This window comes from Chelonia mydas, chromosome 15, assembly GCF_015237465.2.
Source record: "Chelonia mydas isolate rCheMyd1 chromosome 15, rCheMyd1.pri.v2, whole genome shotgun sequence".
Taxonomy (NCBI): domain Eukaryota; kingdom Metazoa; phylum Chordata; order Testudines; family Cheloniidae; genus Chelonia; species Chelonia mydas.
This window is the reverse complement of record NC_057856.1, coordinates 24,966,874-24,981,886: the sequence shown is the minus strand read 5'-3', so window position 1 is coordinate 24,981,886 and position 15,013 is coordinate 24,966,874. Positions and strand designations below refer to the sequence as shown.

Genomic DNA, 15,013 nt, shown 5'->3' with positions numbered 1-15,013 from the left:
GTAAGCCAAACTTCAGTACTAGGCACACTGGCTGAAACGATAGTAACGAACAGAATTACCACACACAGGTAACACAATATGTTGGGGAAGAGTCCATGCTGCCTTTGTAAAAGGAAATCATGCCTCACTAGTCTATTAGAATTCTTTGAGGTGGTCTACAAGCATGTGTACCAGGGTGCTCTAGTTGATATAGTGTACTTGGACTTTCAGAAAGCCTTTGACCAACCAGGTCCCACACCAAAGGGTCTTAAGCAAAGTAAGCAGTCATGGGATAAGAGTGAAGGTCCTTTCATGGATCACTAAAAGGTTAAAAGATAGGAAACAAAGGGTAGGAATAAATGGTCAGTTTTCAGAAGGGAGAGAGGTAAATAGTGTGGTCCCTCAAGGATCTGTACTGGGACCAGTGCTTTTCATCATATTCATAAATGACCTGGAAAAGGGGGTAATCAGTGAGGTGGAAAAGTTTGCAGATTATACAAAATTATTCAAAATAATGAAGTCCAAAACTGACTGCAAAGAGTTACAAAGGGCTCTCACTAAACTGGGTCACTAGGCAACAAAAAGGCAGATGAAATTAAATGTTAATAAATGCAAATTAATGCACACATAATCTAATGGAGTCTAAATTAGCTGTTACCACCCAAGAAAAAGTTCTTGAAGTCGTTATGGATAGTTCTCTGAAAACATCCAGTCAATGTGCAGTGGCGATCAAAAACAGAAAGCTAAGAACCATTAGGAAAGTGATAAGACCAAAAAGATCATAATGCCACTATAGAAATCCATGGAACACCCACACCTTAAATGCCATGTGCAGTTCTGGTTGTCCTATCTCAAAAAAAGATAAATTAGAGTTGGAAAAAGTACAAAAATGATTAGGGGTATAGAACAGCTTCCACATGAAGAGAGATTAAAAGCACTGGGACTGTTCATCTTAGAAAAGAGATGACTAAGTAGGGATGTGATAGAGGTCTGTAAAATCATGAATGATGAAGAAAGTGAATAAGGAAGTGTTATATACTCTTGCACATAACAAGAAGCAGAGGTCACCCAATGAAATTAGTAGGTTTAAAACAAACAAGGAAGTAGTGCTTCACACAACGCACAGTCAACATATAGAACTCGTTGTCATGGGATGTTTTGACTGCCAAAAGTATAACAGGGTTCAAAAAAGAATTGGATACATTCATGGAGGATGGGCCTATCAATGGCTCTTATCCAAGATGGTCAGGGATGCAACTCCATGCTCTGGCTGTCCCTAAATGTGTGACTGCCAGAAGCTGGGACTGGCCAGCGGGGAATGGATTACCTCATAAATTGCCTTGTTCTGTTCATTCCCTCTGAAGCATCTGGCACTGGCCCCTGTTGGAAGACAGGATACTGGGCTAGATGGACCATTGGTCTGAATTGCTATGGCAAATCTTATGTTCTTACTGTTTGTGGAGTCAGGAATGAAATGGTTAATGTTATGTTTCAGTAGTAATTAGATTTTCAAGGTAGCAGCCCACAGAGATGAATGGGGGACGTTCAAACTGCGTAGTGACATTGTTTCAGATGGGCTGCAGCTTTGGCCCAATAGTAGTGCAGTGGTGTCCAGACTGGGGCTAGCTTGACACACGGAGCTAGAAACTTCCTCTTTTAAGATAAGCACTTAGATATAGAGCTAAGTATTAGTTTATGTATCGTTATTGTCCCAGGTCACAGCTCTTAAACAGTTTTGAAAGTGGTTTGCTGGTTCAGTTTGTAAACCTACTACATTCTTGCAGTGCTTAATGTTGCTATAGTGCTGTTAAAGTGCCAGACAAACTGTGCTATAAAGAGGATTTACAGGAACATCACAGTGAATTTCACAGCAGGATACAGTACAAACTTGGTTTATAAAGAGCAGCAATGGTCTGGTGTGTTATCCCCGTAATTGTCCAAAATAACGTATGCAAGTGCTGCCTCCACCCTATAGCACTTCCCTGCTAGGGGGAACTCCGAACAGTTTGGGAAGCTGCTTTTTTTTCTTTTGAAGTTGAGGAACAAAAGTACGATAGAGAGTAATATATTAAAGGGTCATTATCCAGATTTCATACACCTTAAATGCATCATACAATAGCAGTACCTTCCTGATTTCATTTACATTTATTTTCCCAACTTATCCTAGAAACTTGGAAAGTAGTATTGTTCCCACATTTTGTGTAAGGGCCTAAGCATAAACAAAGTGTATGCCCAATCCACATTTTAAATAGGTAGTGGAGATACTTTCTGTAGGTGTGGCTTCTCTAACATAACTTATGACCTATATTTGTCATCTTTTAAGTGTGTCTAAATCTGGCTCTGTTTTCATAGCACTCCCTTCATAAAATGCTAGTGTTGGACGCTGCTATCAGCATCTCAAATGTGGATGTGTTTCAAGTACCAGACCCCTCCCCCTCTGCTTCTGGGAGTGAGCCTGCCAGGCCAGATAGATTCATGCTCCCGGGGCTTGTGCTAGTGTGCTAAAAATGGCAGCATGGACATTGCAGTTCCAGTGGGGACTCAGGTTAGTCACTCCAGCTCATACCCAGCAGCTAGGGTTGGCTTCGCTTGAATGCCTGAGCTGCCGCCCAAGCAGCATACGCCACTCTGCTATTTTTCCTGCACCAGTTTGAGCCCTGCCAGCACAAGTCTGTCTACCAGGGCTAGGAGACTTGGTCCCAGCTGCAGTGTGGACATGGCCTTACAGGCTAAACCACCCAGTTATTGGAATTGTTCTACAGAACTAATCTGAGGGGTTCTTAAGGAATTATGTACTTGAATGTGTAAGGATGAGACATCGCTGGGAATCTGCAAAATCAGGGTAGGTCTGCACTTAACACTGCAGCTGCGCTGCTGTAGCGCTTCACTGAAGATGCTGCTACACCGACAGGAGAGCTTCTCCCATTGGCGTAATTAATACATCTCTGCGAGAGGCAGCAGCAATGTCGACGGGAGAAGCTCTGCTGTCTACACGGGGAGTTAGGTTGCTACGACTGTGTTACGCGGCAGTGTGGATTTTTCACATTCCTGAGTGATGTAGTTATAAGGATACAAGATACAGAGTAGACCTGCCCCTTACCTCATTTAGAGCTGCGAGTGCATGTAGGCCCCTAACTGAAAGGCCCAACCCTGGCAGGGGTCGATGTGGGGAACAGTGACATTATCCTGTAGAGGGGAAAGGGCCCATGGGCATAGCACAGTTCACTCCCATTTAGAGTACAAAACAAGAGCATTTGAACCATGCTGCAACAGGTTTCCCAGCTCTGCTGAATTATAGATGGATTCTAGCACAGGTTCCCTGGCCTGTACGTACAGGGATTTTTTTTTAAATCCAAGAACAGTAGTATTAAACCAGTCTGTAGGGTCAGAAGACAAGTTTGCAGTCACAATAAGGAAGAGCGTTTGACAAACTCTCTAAAGCTTATTTTCTGCTTACTAGTTTCCTCACTGGTTCAGATGCAGCAGTGTCAGCAACAGTGGCAGCTTTAGTATACGCAGGGTGTTGATGGCTGCTGTAGTTTAGCATGGTGTCCTATCCAACCACTATGCTGTTAAAATGGCAGCAGCAGCTACAGGTACTGTTAGGATATATATATTTTTTTAAATAAAAGAATGTTACTCTAGGGCAGACAAGCCTATAGGCAAATATATGCAGATACGTCTCACCTGTGGCAGAACTGTGCAGTAGCATGACTCTTGATAGTACAGCTGAGCCCACAGAATGGCTTAAACTCCATTGTAACAGAATCGTTCTCTCCCTGCTTCAGGGCGGACAAGGCCTCTCTTGCATGAGGGCTAATGCATAGCACAGTTTGGGGTGCACTGCTGTCAGGGAGTGTGATTCACTGTGACTCTAATGGTCTGGGTGGGCACCCATTCCAGTAACAACTGTCTTACAGATGAATTTGCTAGTGGGTTTTTATGGCCACTACTCTGTTGTTCAAATACAGTTAAAGTGGGGATGGGTTTCATATCACCAACTGAGTTTTTGAGCAGACCTTCCTAGAGATCCCACCTCTAGACAGAGGTGGGATTTTCATTACAGAGTTAGAGCCCACTGCTCCAAGCTGTTACATGTAACCTTGGGTCCATACAGAGCACCACTGCAGTATAACGTGTGTTAGCTTAGGGAATAGCCTGCATGATTGAGGTTTTAGAGTCTATCGTCCTTATGGTCCCAACAGAATTTTGGGGAGGTCCGGAGGTGAGATGGGGGTTGGGATTGTTTCTACCCAGAACGAAGGCGGTAACATCTTACTTAAAATCTCCACTATAGGCGTGTTAAAATGGTTTTCAGCTAGGGAATAAGAACTTGTAAAAGTGCTGCCTGGGGCTTTTTTCAAAGCCTTTTGTGGGAAAGTAATCTATTTCCTGTACGGCAGAGGTCTGCTACTACACAGAGAGAGAGGGGTGGAGGGAAAAAGGGCACAGTACAAAGAAGAAAACAAAATGCAGAGTGTTTAGAATTCCTCTGTGTGAGCAATTCATTTGCTGTTAATACTGCATAACTCAGAGCAAAAGGCAAGGCACACTCACCTTGTACATCAGTATCTACATGCTTTAGGCACTATAAACAACAAGGGGGGGATATACAATCACAGTCCCTCGCAGCTGCTCCAGTTTCTGCATTGTTATCAGTTGACATTCCAAGTAGTTTCTCTGCAACCTGTGAGTTTGACAGGATACAGCTGTGGTAGGACCTGCCCTGGAAATAGTGTATACACTGCAAACTCTCTATTTTTGAAAGTGTCATTAACAAAACTAAGAAAAATTCCCCTTCCCTCCCCCAAGTTAACATAAACATGGTATCAGGGTCTTTGCTAATAGATGTTGTCCAATGCAAATAAACCTCTAATGGCACAGGGGTTTTTTTGGTTTAAAGAAGCTTGTGTTACTGTAGTTAAATGCAAGAGTCAGACAGACTTGTTATTCAGCACACAACCAGTTATCTAGAAGCTTTGATACCCCAGAGTATAAATAACCATTACTACAGAGCCTGGATTCTGTTTTCAGAGAGCAGTCACCAAGTAAACATTGAGGAATCCCTTTGGAAAAGTACGTCTGAAAGAGTCAACGTGTGCCAGGCAAATAAAAAACGATGAGCTGCCAGATTTGGTTACGGAAGCTTCTTGTTACTAGAATGTTCAGATCTACTGTGGTAAGCAACGCGGCTTGGAGTGTTAATCACAGATGCTGAAGGGCCTCTTGGCCTTGTTCAGTGTAGGAGTCATCTTTGTTTGAATCTGCCCATTCGCCAAAAGTATCCTGGAAGTGAACGTTTTTCTGTGTCGTCTGCATGCGTTTTTTATCACGAGAGAAGAAACTAAACCTTCCAGAAAGAAAGACAGACAAATTAGGATCCAGGGGTTGGAGACACGTGAGATAACGGACATGATACATGGTGCAACAAAACTTAAAGAGCAAAAAACTGTTTGACATATGTTCCATCAGGCTTCGCTGCCTTCATTTTGCAGATGCAAACATTATTCAAGATGAAGTCACTGCCATCTCCAGCTGCTTTGTTACTGAAGCTTCAAAAGAAGCTTTAAATGCTGTGACCTCTATACACATGCAGTCTTAGTTTGGGTGTAGTGGTTATTTAAAACAAAAACCTCAAAGAAACAAAAGGATTAGTTTCATGCCATAAACAAAAGAAATTGGCAGTGTGTCTTTTTGGCATGAAAAGACTACAATATGCTTTTAAAACAGAAAAATTAGAAGAGGGAAATAAGTACAATAAGTCACTAAAAATTTAAAGAAATGTTAAAGTGTATACTTTTAATACCTTAGGCCCAGTTCCAGCACACACCTAAACACGTAGGTAAGTTTGCGCTGGATCAGAGCCTTAATTAACACATTAAATGTGCATATCATGTACCCACACAGTGTGTGGGTGCTTAATTAATGGTGTGTATGAACTGATAAGCTATTTTAATAAGCCTGCGATCTGCAATTAAATGCAAAGCTGATACTACATAAAAATAAAAAGTTTAATTTTCCTTGTTTGTATGGTAGAGAAGTTACCAGCTTAAGCAAAATAATGTTATTCTTATAGTGAACCATATATTAAAAAAAATGCAAAAAAGGGTTCGTGCAATGTTAAAATATAATTAATATTTGTTGGGAAATGCAAAAGTTAAGGTACCATCTTAGCATTAACCACAATGCATATCCTTCTGCTTTTATGGTGCTCTTTTTTTTAGGACTTTTTGTTCTGTTTGTATAGTACCTAGCACAGTGTGGTCCTGGTCTAGGAGTGGAGTCCTTAGATTCTACTGCAATACAAATAATAATGTAAGAGTACTACATTAAGCTACTTTTAAGTACAGGATAGATACTACTACATGAGTGCAGTTCAAGCAAGTTAACATTGCTGGTAGGACCTGAATGTTTGCATTTCCTAACTTTTTGATTTAAAGTCTGCAGCCTTAACATTGCAGTGTCTTGCATTTAATTTTCGGTTTGTTTTAAGAAAGTATATATGTCAGCACTACCTGCCACCTTCACCTCAGAGCTTGTAAATTCATTATGCAGCATCTGTTTTTGGTTGGTTGGATTTTTTTTTTTTTTAAAAAGGCCAGATTCCAAGTCCTCCTGGCATAAGTGCACTGCTAACTAGGGCTTTCCCCTGTGCATATTTGTTCCTGCATTTTCAAATGTTCATAACTAATGTTTTTCAAGTTTAGTAAAGCACACTCTTCAGTGAGGACAGCTGCATTTACATGCTAAGTTTCAAGGGTTAAAGTTTCGCCATTTGAGTTACTCTCAAATTATGATGTAGGAAAATGGATATTTTATATATAAACTATTTATTCTAAATCCAGCTGAAGAAATTTTGGTGAACTTGGAGTGTCATTGTTGGGCCAAGAAAGCATGGAAATTCTCAGTCCAAAAGTTGGATGTTTCGAAAGATTACAAGTTTCTATGTGGGAAGGGAAGGAATTTAGAATGAAAACGGTTTTGCAGCCTGCAGTAGAATGGTCACTTCACATGACCACCATAATATCAATCAAAATTCAACCAGAGCTTGCATTAGCAGTAATCAATGCCCTCTTTTGACATAGCCAAGAACATAGTTGAACTTGTTTTAAGTACAAACAATCTGGATAGTGTGGAGCACACAATAGGAGACCAAAACCCACAGTTAACATGTACTCAGACATGTAAATGACAACCTATAAGTAAACTAAACACTAGGAGTTAGCAGAGATATCAGCTATTATATTCTGTAGAATTAATTTGTAGCAGGTCAATAAAATTACAGTTTTTAAAAAGCACTTACGGTAGATATAAAACAAACAGGTTTAGTAAGCAAAATTAACAGATGGTTAAAATGTTCTTATTGAATTAATTTCTTAATGGTTAATGGACAAATTGGTTTAGCATGGTAACTAAGACAAAGTGATGGAACAGAATATTCAAAACTGAGCATTCAGATATTGAAATGAATATGTACTGATTGATCATTCTGATTGGCAGCTTTTGAGTTTGTGATCCTATAGTCAGCCAATAAGAATGCATCCAGCAGTTTATATTAAAAATACATGAGGGTCATGCAAAAAACAACCAAACCAAAAAAGAACCCACAAAAAAAACCAAAACAAAAACACAAAACAAAAAAACCCACGTACAAAACATTAAAAAAAAATTCCTACAAGGGACACAAGTCTTCTTATTGGCTGCAATGTGGGATCATCTGGAATCAATCCAGCTGCTACCATGGGCATTATGGCTGTAAAGATCCTGGTCAGAAAAGTACAGGCACAGAGATAAGACTGGAGTAATAAATAAGACATTCCATAAAAGATACATAGGGTTACTTTGAATTATCACACATGGGATTAGTTAGAGAGAAAAATCTGCATCACCCAAGACAGCTGCTCACTGGCACTTCTGGGTTAGAGAAATTAGTAATTAAAATCTGGTTGTTATGCCATCTTAAAAATATTGATAACGGAGAGGTCAAATTTCTACAGTGATGCAGCACACAGCCTTGGTGTAACTTCACCAAGGGATTATAATCTCTAGCGATGCAGAGCATGAGAATACATTGTTTTTCCAGTTACAGGTTTGTAAAAGAAACAGGCACATACATAATGGTGAAGTGAAGGATGAAGGTGGATGTTAAGAAATACAAACAGTGTTCTACCAATAGCTACTGCTTTCCCATGAATATCTGCATAGGAAATAGGGTTAGAAATGATCCATTTTACAGTTTTAAGGGTATTGCAAGTGACAAAACTGATACTGTCAAGTTAAAAAAAACAAAACAAACCCCATTGCATTCTACTTGGTTAAAAAGGGCCCATGTCTCTCTTCTGAGAGGTTCTGCATCAATACACCTGCAGAAATGCTAACCACAGGCAGCTCGAATACTGGTTTCAAAGCGTTGCAACTATGCTACAAGAAACATTCTTTTAGCTGACTTGCTGTGACATAGTTTCTTTGTAAGTGTTCAGCCCTTTTACTGTGTATCATACAATTCGTGCAACTTGGAGGTACGCTCTGGTGCTCAAAAAACCTGAACATGAGAGCACTTTGGCTAGTATGACTGGTCCACACAAAGCATCTTCATCCATACCTGCAACACCCTCAGCTGTTCTAAGGATTCTCCTCTGCAGATACTGTCAATTGTGGCCAATTTATTTTTGTGCTATGAACTAATGTCAGTTAAGGATAAAGTTGAGATCACCAGAGTCATTTCACTTGTGACCTAATGCAGCTTGGAAGCCTTCCTAACACAGCTGCTGTAGCTGCTATTCTTGGATTCAAACAAAACAAACCAAACATTGTTATATTATTCATCATAGCTCAGACTTCTAGTTTTACACGCCATGGCCCACTCAGTTAGCTGCAGAGCTCAGATATCAGAACAAGATGTAAGACTACTTCAGGCACTATATTGAACAAAAGTGTGGTACTCAAAGGAAAGAAAAAAAAAAAGTCTTTGCAGTACAGCATACAAACAAAATAGAGCCAGCATGTTTAATTCCAGTGCTGGTGCTTTTTCTGCACAAGTATCTCCTTTTAGCTCACGACAGATATTCTCTCCTCACATTTGGCCATAGAGGAGTAGAGACACACTTACTAGTAAATCAGGGTGATTTCAGGAGATCAGTGCCCCTTTAAATTTGTAGAAAATCTAAAAATCAAGCTGTAACTCCAGGGAGGAAAAATTATATATAGAGATTTCAGAACTTCTATTTCCCTTAGCTATTTGCAAATGCAGCAACTCACCAATTGTATGAGCAAATCCAAGATGGCAGAGACTATGCCTGGTGTCCTTATAATACTGTATTCACAGCGAAGGGAAAGGTGTGTTTTAAAGAGGCGGACATACAGCTGTTCCTAAGAAAATGGCAATAAATCTGAATGTTTGTAGTTAAGCTTTGTTGAGAGAGGGAGAGACAGTCTGAAAACAGGAGTGGCAGCTAAGAATGTCAGAGTTCTAATCCTGGCTCTGTTCCAAAGGAGTACTAAGGTAGTGTTTTTAATCTATTAGATCTTATCCCAGTGCTACTGCAGGTTTGGAGAGCTTACACTAGAATAGTGTAGTTACAGTGTCCCTCTATGGTTTTAAGCAAGTGACTTGGGACCTGATCTTACAAGGCACTGACCAGTTCTAGTGCCCAAAACTTCCACTGTCAATGAGACCTGAAGCACAGGAGAGACTCAGCACCTTGCAGGATCAGATTCTAAATCTGACTAAGGCTCCCTCAGCCACAGTTGCATCTCCCAGCCCTGCATCATCACTAGGGTAAAGCTGTGGTATTTTGGTCTATTACTTTGGCTGCATCTTCTTTTTGCCTCCACTTCCCCATCTGTAAAATGGGGATAATGGGATTTATTTACTATTTTGGTAATTAAATGGCTATAGTCTCAGGGTGCTGAAAGTCTGCCTGGAGCAGGAGAGATCTGTCAGCTCAAGGGATAAACTGTATCCCTAACTCTCACCTGGCCAAGAAGCAGCTGGCTACCTGGGCTGTGTTACATCTCCTTCTGGTACTTGGGTGGGTGGGGGGGTTGTAAAGTGGCAGCTGCAGGAGAAGACACTGAAATGGGGGCCTTTTTCTTTCCCAGCCATTCAGTTTCCTTTCATTTCAGGCAATCACATATTCCCCCCCACGAAACCTTGGCCTATATGGGGACTGCTAAAGTCCTGGAGTGCCCCCCAACTCGGGACTGTAGACAGTGCCCCAGCCACGGAGGACTGCTGGTGCCACAGCTTCAGGCACTCCAGCCATGAGAGAGATCATGAGGACAGATGGGTTATGTCTAGGGAGGCTGCAAAAAAGTTCAAGTACGATTGTCGTCTTGGTTAAATTAAGATAAGGAAAGAATTCTCTCCAATTTAACCAAAATAAAAATAGGATCCCATTTCCCTCCACCCACCCCTGCAAGAGGCAGGGGCGGGGAAAACAAAACAAAAACACACACACGTGATGAGAGTGCCAGTTGACAAGAAAGCCAGTTCCCATGGATAGCAGGTTTGGTACACAGTTCCATATCCTGGCAAGAATAGGCAGGGGAGCTCTATGCTCAAGATGACAGTATGTGAATTTATTAAAACGTGAAAGGAGTTTTTGAAAGAAGGGAACAAGTCAAAACAATGGGTTTAACTTTTACTAATATTTAGATACGGGTGATAAATTAAAAGGCAAGATGATTAAAAAAAAATCTGAATATTTGTCTAGAAGTTTTCCACTTGATTAAGTGGCCAGCTGCCCAACATATGTTCCAGAGCACTCCAGAAAAATCAAAGGAAGAACCCAGCGAGACAGCCACTCCAAATATCCATGCTCTCCTGCCATGACTCCCTATGCATATTAGAACCAGAGAGAGCCAGAAGCAAATAATGTCCAGTTAGCATTGCAACAAAATGTGGTCAGTTTACAATTTTGTTCTTCCTTTGCTCAAAATAAATCCAACCCACAAGTTCCAGTCACCACTGTATTGGTTATGGGTCCATTCCCCACAAATGGGGAATCAAGCTAAATAAAGTGAAGGACTAAACAGTAGTACAGGAACAGAACATCTATGATGGAGATGAACATACAAGATAAACCCATAGTCCAAACAGGACATGCTCTTCTCATAAGTGTTATAAAAGTAGGGCATCAGAACCATAATCATGAGGAAAAGTAATCCAAATGCCAAACTCAAAGTATAATTTTCAAATACAAAATAAAAGGTCAAAGTAACAAGTCTGAAATCTGGCCCATTCCTATGCACTAAATAGCATGAGCCAAAGCCTACTGGAGTCAATGGAAACACTCCAGGTACCTTTACTGGAGTTCGGATCAGTCCCCAAGATCATCCAGTGGGGGGCACTATGTAAGTGCAGGCACCATTTTTATATGGAGCTGAAGGTTATAGGCATATAGGGACAGGATGGGAGAGTTTTGCAATTAAATACAAAAGTGGCATATCCAAATAGTTTATGTATTGTTAAAATAGTTACACTATTCACAAAACATGAAAACCTCTTAGTGGGTTCAAAAGCTAGTATTTGGAATAAAAAGGTGAGGGAGTGAGCTGACAATAGATAAACTGAAAAATGAAGTGATTCTATAATTTGGTTTTCTAATCCTGTCCGCACAGTATTATTACTTACACCCCACTATAGGGGGCATGGAGCTTTACAGGTCAGAAAAATAATAGACACAGGGTACAGAGGAGCAAAGAGTTAATTCTATGCTTAGACCTAATGCAAGTGTTCTGTATACAGGTAGGTGCGTACAGGGAAATGGCAAGGCTTGAGCCTGAAGGCTCAGATTCTCAGGATGTAGGAATCTATAAACAGAGCTACTTAGCTGTGGGAAGGGAAGGAGACTGAACTCCAGACCCAGCTGTTAAGTGCTTGAGATTTTGTTTCTTTTGTAACAAACATTCTACAGCTCAGGTGTGAGACCTAGGGGAGGAAGCTTGCTGACATGTTCCTGTTGCTGAGTCTGCTGTCTCTGCCCCAAGGAGTTTACTATCTAAATGTAAGCAAGCACATACGTGGAGAAGTGCCCAATTTTACATTCCTAGTGCACCCAGATCTTACATTGAGCTCAGATGCAATTTGGGGTGCCCAAGGAATGCAGGATCAGGCTTGAAATAGGACCACAGCCCATGGTGAGAGACCAGCAGTACACATTCATATGCAGACATGAACATCCTCAGAGCCTGAATAGGCTGACAAGATGGTTCCAAATAAGATCAGGAGTTTCTGTGGCTAACAGCTTGTTAGCTCATACGCTGTTACAATCCATAGCAACATATGCTATTCTACTCAAGCTGAGTATTATGAACAGTACTCAAGAAGGGAATATTAGAATTTCAGACACCATAGGAGCTCAGTTTATCTGTACCATAAATAGAAGTGCACAGAACACTTATTCTTCTCTCTATTAAGTGTGTGAAGGGAACCTGTCAGAGATAGGAAGTCACTTAGAATTAAATCAGCACTATGTTCTGTTTTGTTTAATAAAACCTATAAAATGTGTTTTTATAATACTGACTATTATAGGATTATTTCCAAACACATGTGCATGTGATATCACTAAATGAAGATTAATGGGGGCGGGGAACCAGAACTAAAACCAACCTAATTACCCCCTCCCCCAAGAAACATGCCCAGTTCAAGATCTTTGGAAGAGAATACTACTTACAGTCGTTTGATTCCAGATTCTGGCTGAGTTGAGGTTTTTGAATTAATTATGGGTGTAGGCTGAGGGGATCTAGTTTCTTCTTCTGTTTCCTCACTTTAAGAAGAGAAAAAAAAAAAAAGATATGGTTAAGTTTTAGTTCTTTCATTATTCTGGAGAAATTTAAAATAAAATTTGAGGGAGTTTTGTAAATTAAAAGAAACTAAGGGCCTGATCCATGACAGATGAAAAGATCCCTCTGACTTTAGTGGGTTTGGATTACACCCTGAGTTTCATGAATCTGAACAAGCTTTGTAAACTAAAAGGAACTGGAGGGGCCGATTCAAACCCATTAAAGTCCGTGGCAATCTTTTCATCAGCAGTGGATAAGGCCCTTAGTTTCTTTTAATTTACATTACTCTTTCAAATTCAAGTCACCCATGTTAAAAGAGGAGTTCTAGAACGGTCACGTGAGGAGGATTTGTAGGGTTAATTATATGCAGTGATTAAAAGTATCAGACTTCTGTGTAAGCTTGTCTCACTCATCAACAGAAATGGGAACAGTAAAAGATATTACCTCACCCACCTGGTCTCTCTAATATCCTGGGATCGACATGGCTACAATACTGCCTGCATTAAAAAAAACTTCAACATTCAAGTAACCCAAGTACCTGCAGTAGCTTTTTAAACTCAGAACAGGACAGAATATTGCTGTGCAGTGTACAGCAATCCCTGGAGAGCAACAGGCTGAGTTTAATGGATCCCACTGTTTATGAGAGGAAAACGGACGATGTGATTTTTTATTTTTTTTTAAAATGTTGATGCATAAGTGCTGGCTTGACAGCTCAGGAGTCCCTGGTTTAGTCAAAGAACAGGTGCAGCATGGGGAGCAGCAAGACAGTCTTCCCCCTACTGATATACCTCAAATGATGGTATAAACAGAGCTCCTGTAAGGGGAGGCTAAGCTCTTCTGTCTTCAGGGCCCATTCAGTCCTTGGCCTCTATGAGGAGACCTGAATCACTGGCATGCTAATGGCAATGGTTACGATAGTTTTATGATTTTGGCACTTCTCCACTGGGTGCTGAACTGCGACCACCACCTCGCTGCCCTTGGGCCACAGAACAGGCATCAGATGGCAATACGTTTTGGGCAGTCGCCACGTGCTGAGGAATAGATTTTAGCTAGTGACCTAGAAGTGAAATGCTCTGCATCCTGTCCTAGGGGCATATAGACCCTATATAGCTTTGCTGAGAATGTTAAATGAGTGTAAGTAAATAATCTGTCCCTACATGAAACACACACAAAAACCAAACAAAAAAAGAGCTGATCGAAAGAGTTAGGGTGTGTGGTTGTTTTTTGTTGTAATTTCAAGCCAGATCTTGTTCTGCAGGTATGGAAAGGAGTGATTTGTTGCTCATTTGAAAAAAAAAAAAAAAAAAAAAAATTAAGCTAAGATTTTTGGTTGTTGGAATTTTCAATTCCCTTCCCCAGATTCTTTTCCTCCATTTTGCCACTAAAAAAAAGAAAGGGAGGAAAGAAAATGAAGAAAAAAAATTGCAAATATTTCCATCTCTCTCAAAAGGCCATTCTGTTTTTTTAAAAATATTTATTTATTTTTAAACAGGCGCTAACAATCTCTCTCCCTTTTAAAAGTATGCATTTGTTTGAAATTTCCACTATTGAGAGGTCACAGGTTTTGGGGAATATTAAAATTAGGGATGATCCTGAACCAAACTCCTCCCAAAACTTGGTGAAAAAATTCAAATATGAACCAGATTTTGGAGCCATCTTTACTTTGTCTTAGGGAAGCCAAGAATCCGCTGCCATTTCTTAGAGACTAAGCGGACACTCAGTTTTGAGATCCAACCTCTGTTTTCTCTCTATTCTGCGCCTCTCCAGGAGTAGCACAATGGAGAAGGCAGAGGCAGCAATACCAACAGTGGGATCCAACACACCTCTTATAATATAAAAGCTCCTCCTGCAACAAAAACACTCTAGACTTCAGTTCATTCCGCTCATGCAAGACATCCCGTAGCTCTTGTAGAGTAAATCTTGGACGGTTTGGATCTTTTAAATCCATAGCCATCTTCTCCGATTCAGAGAGATAGTCATCATTGTTAGGTTCTGTCTGGAGGAGGAAATACAAGCTTTAATTAATTCATTGTGCACTCAATAAAGGCTTAACTTTTCCTTAGAGATGCAATCAAATCATCCATCTCTATTCTTAATATTATAAAAGCCATCAACAACGTTAGGGGAGTGTAGCCAGACAGCCAGCCCCCCCCCTCAGACCAGCATTGCTGGAAACACACGGGAGCCAAAACACCAGGGCACTCCAGCGCAGCCTTTGAAGCTGTGAGAAGCACAGGTGTGCTGTGAC

General features: G+C 40.6%; 1 protein-coding gene across 5 annotated transcripts in view; it reads right to left on the bottom strand.

The window, feature by feature from the left end:
• Positions 1-4,459: 4,459 nt before the first annotated feature.
• RILPL1 (Rab interacting lysosomal protein like 1) overlaps positions 4,460-15,013 on the bottom strand; it is a 34,285-nt gene continuing 23,731 nt past the window's right edge. For 3 of the 5 annotated variants that reach the window (XM_007058268.4, XM_043529174.1, XM_043529175.1), the window contains 3 exons: positions 14,589-14,761; positions 12,657-12,749; positions 4,460-5,329 (listed from right to left, as the gene is read on the bottom strand). In XM_007058268.4, coding sequence (XP_007058330.2) covers positions 5,185-5,329; positions 12,657-12,749; positions 14,589-14,761 — 411 coding nt within the window. In that variant the 3' untranslated portion in view covers positions 4,460-5,184. Of the gene's footprint in view, positions 5,330-7,655; positions 9,349-12,656; positions 12,750-14,588; positions 14,762-15,013 lie in introns of those variants that run through there. The other 2 variants (XM_037878822.2, XM_037878824.2) reach the window with 2 other exon arrangements.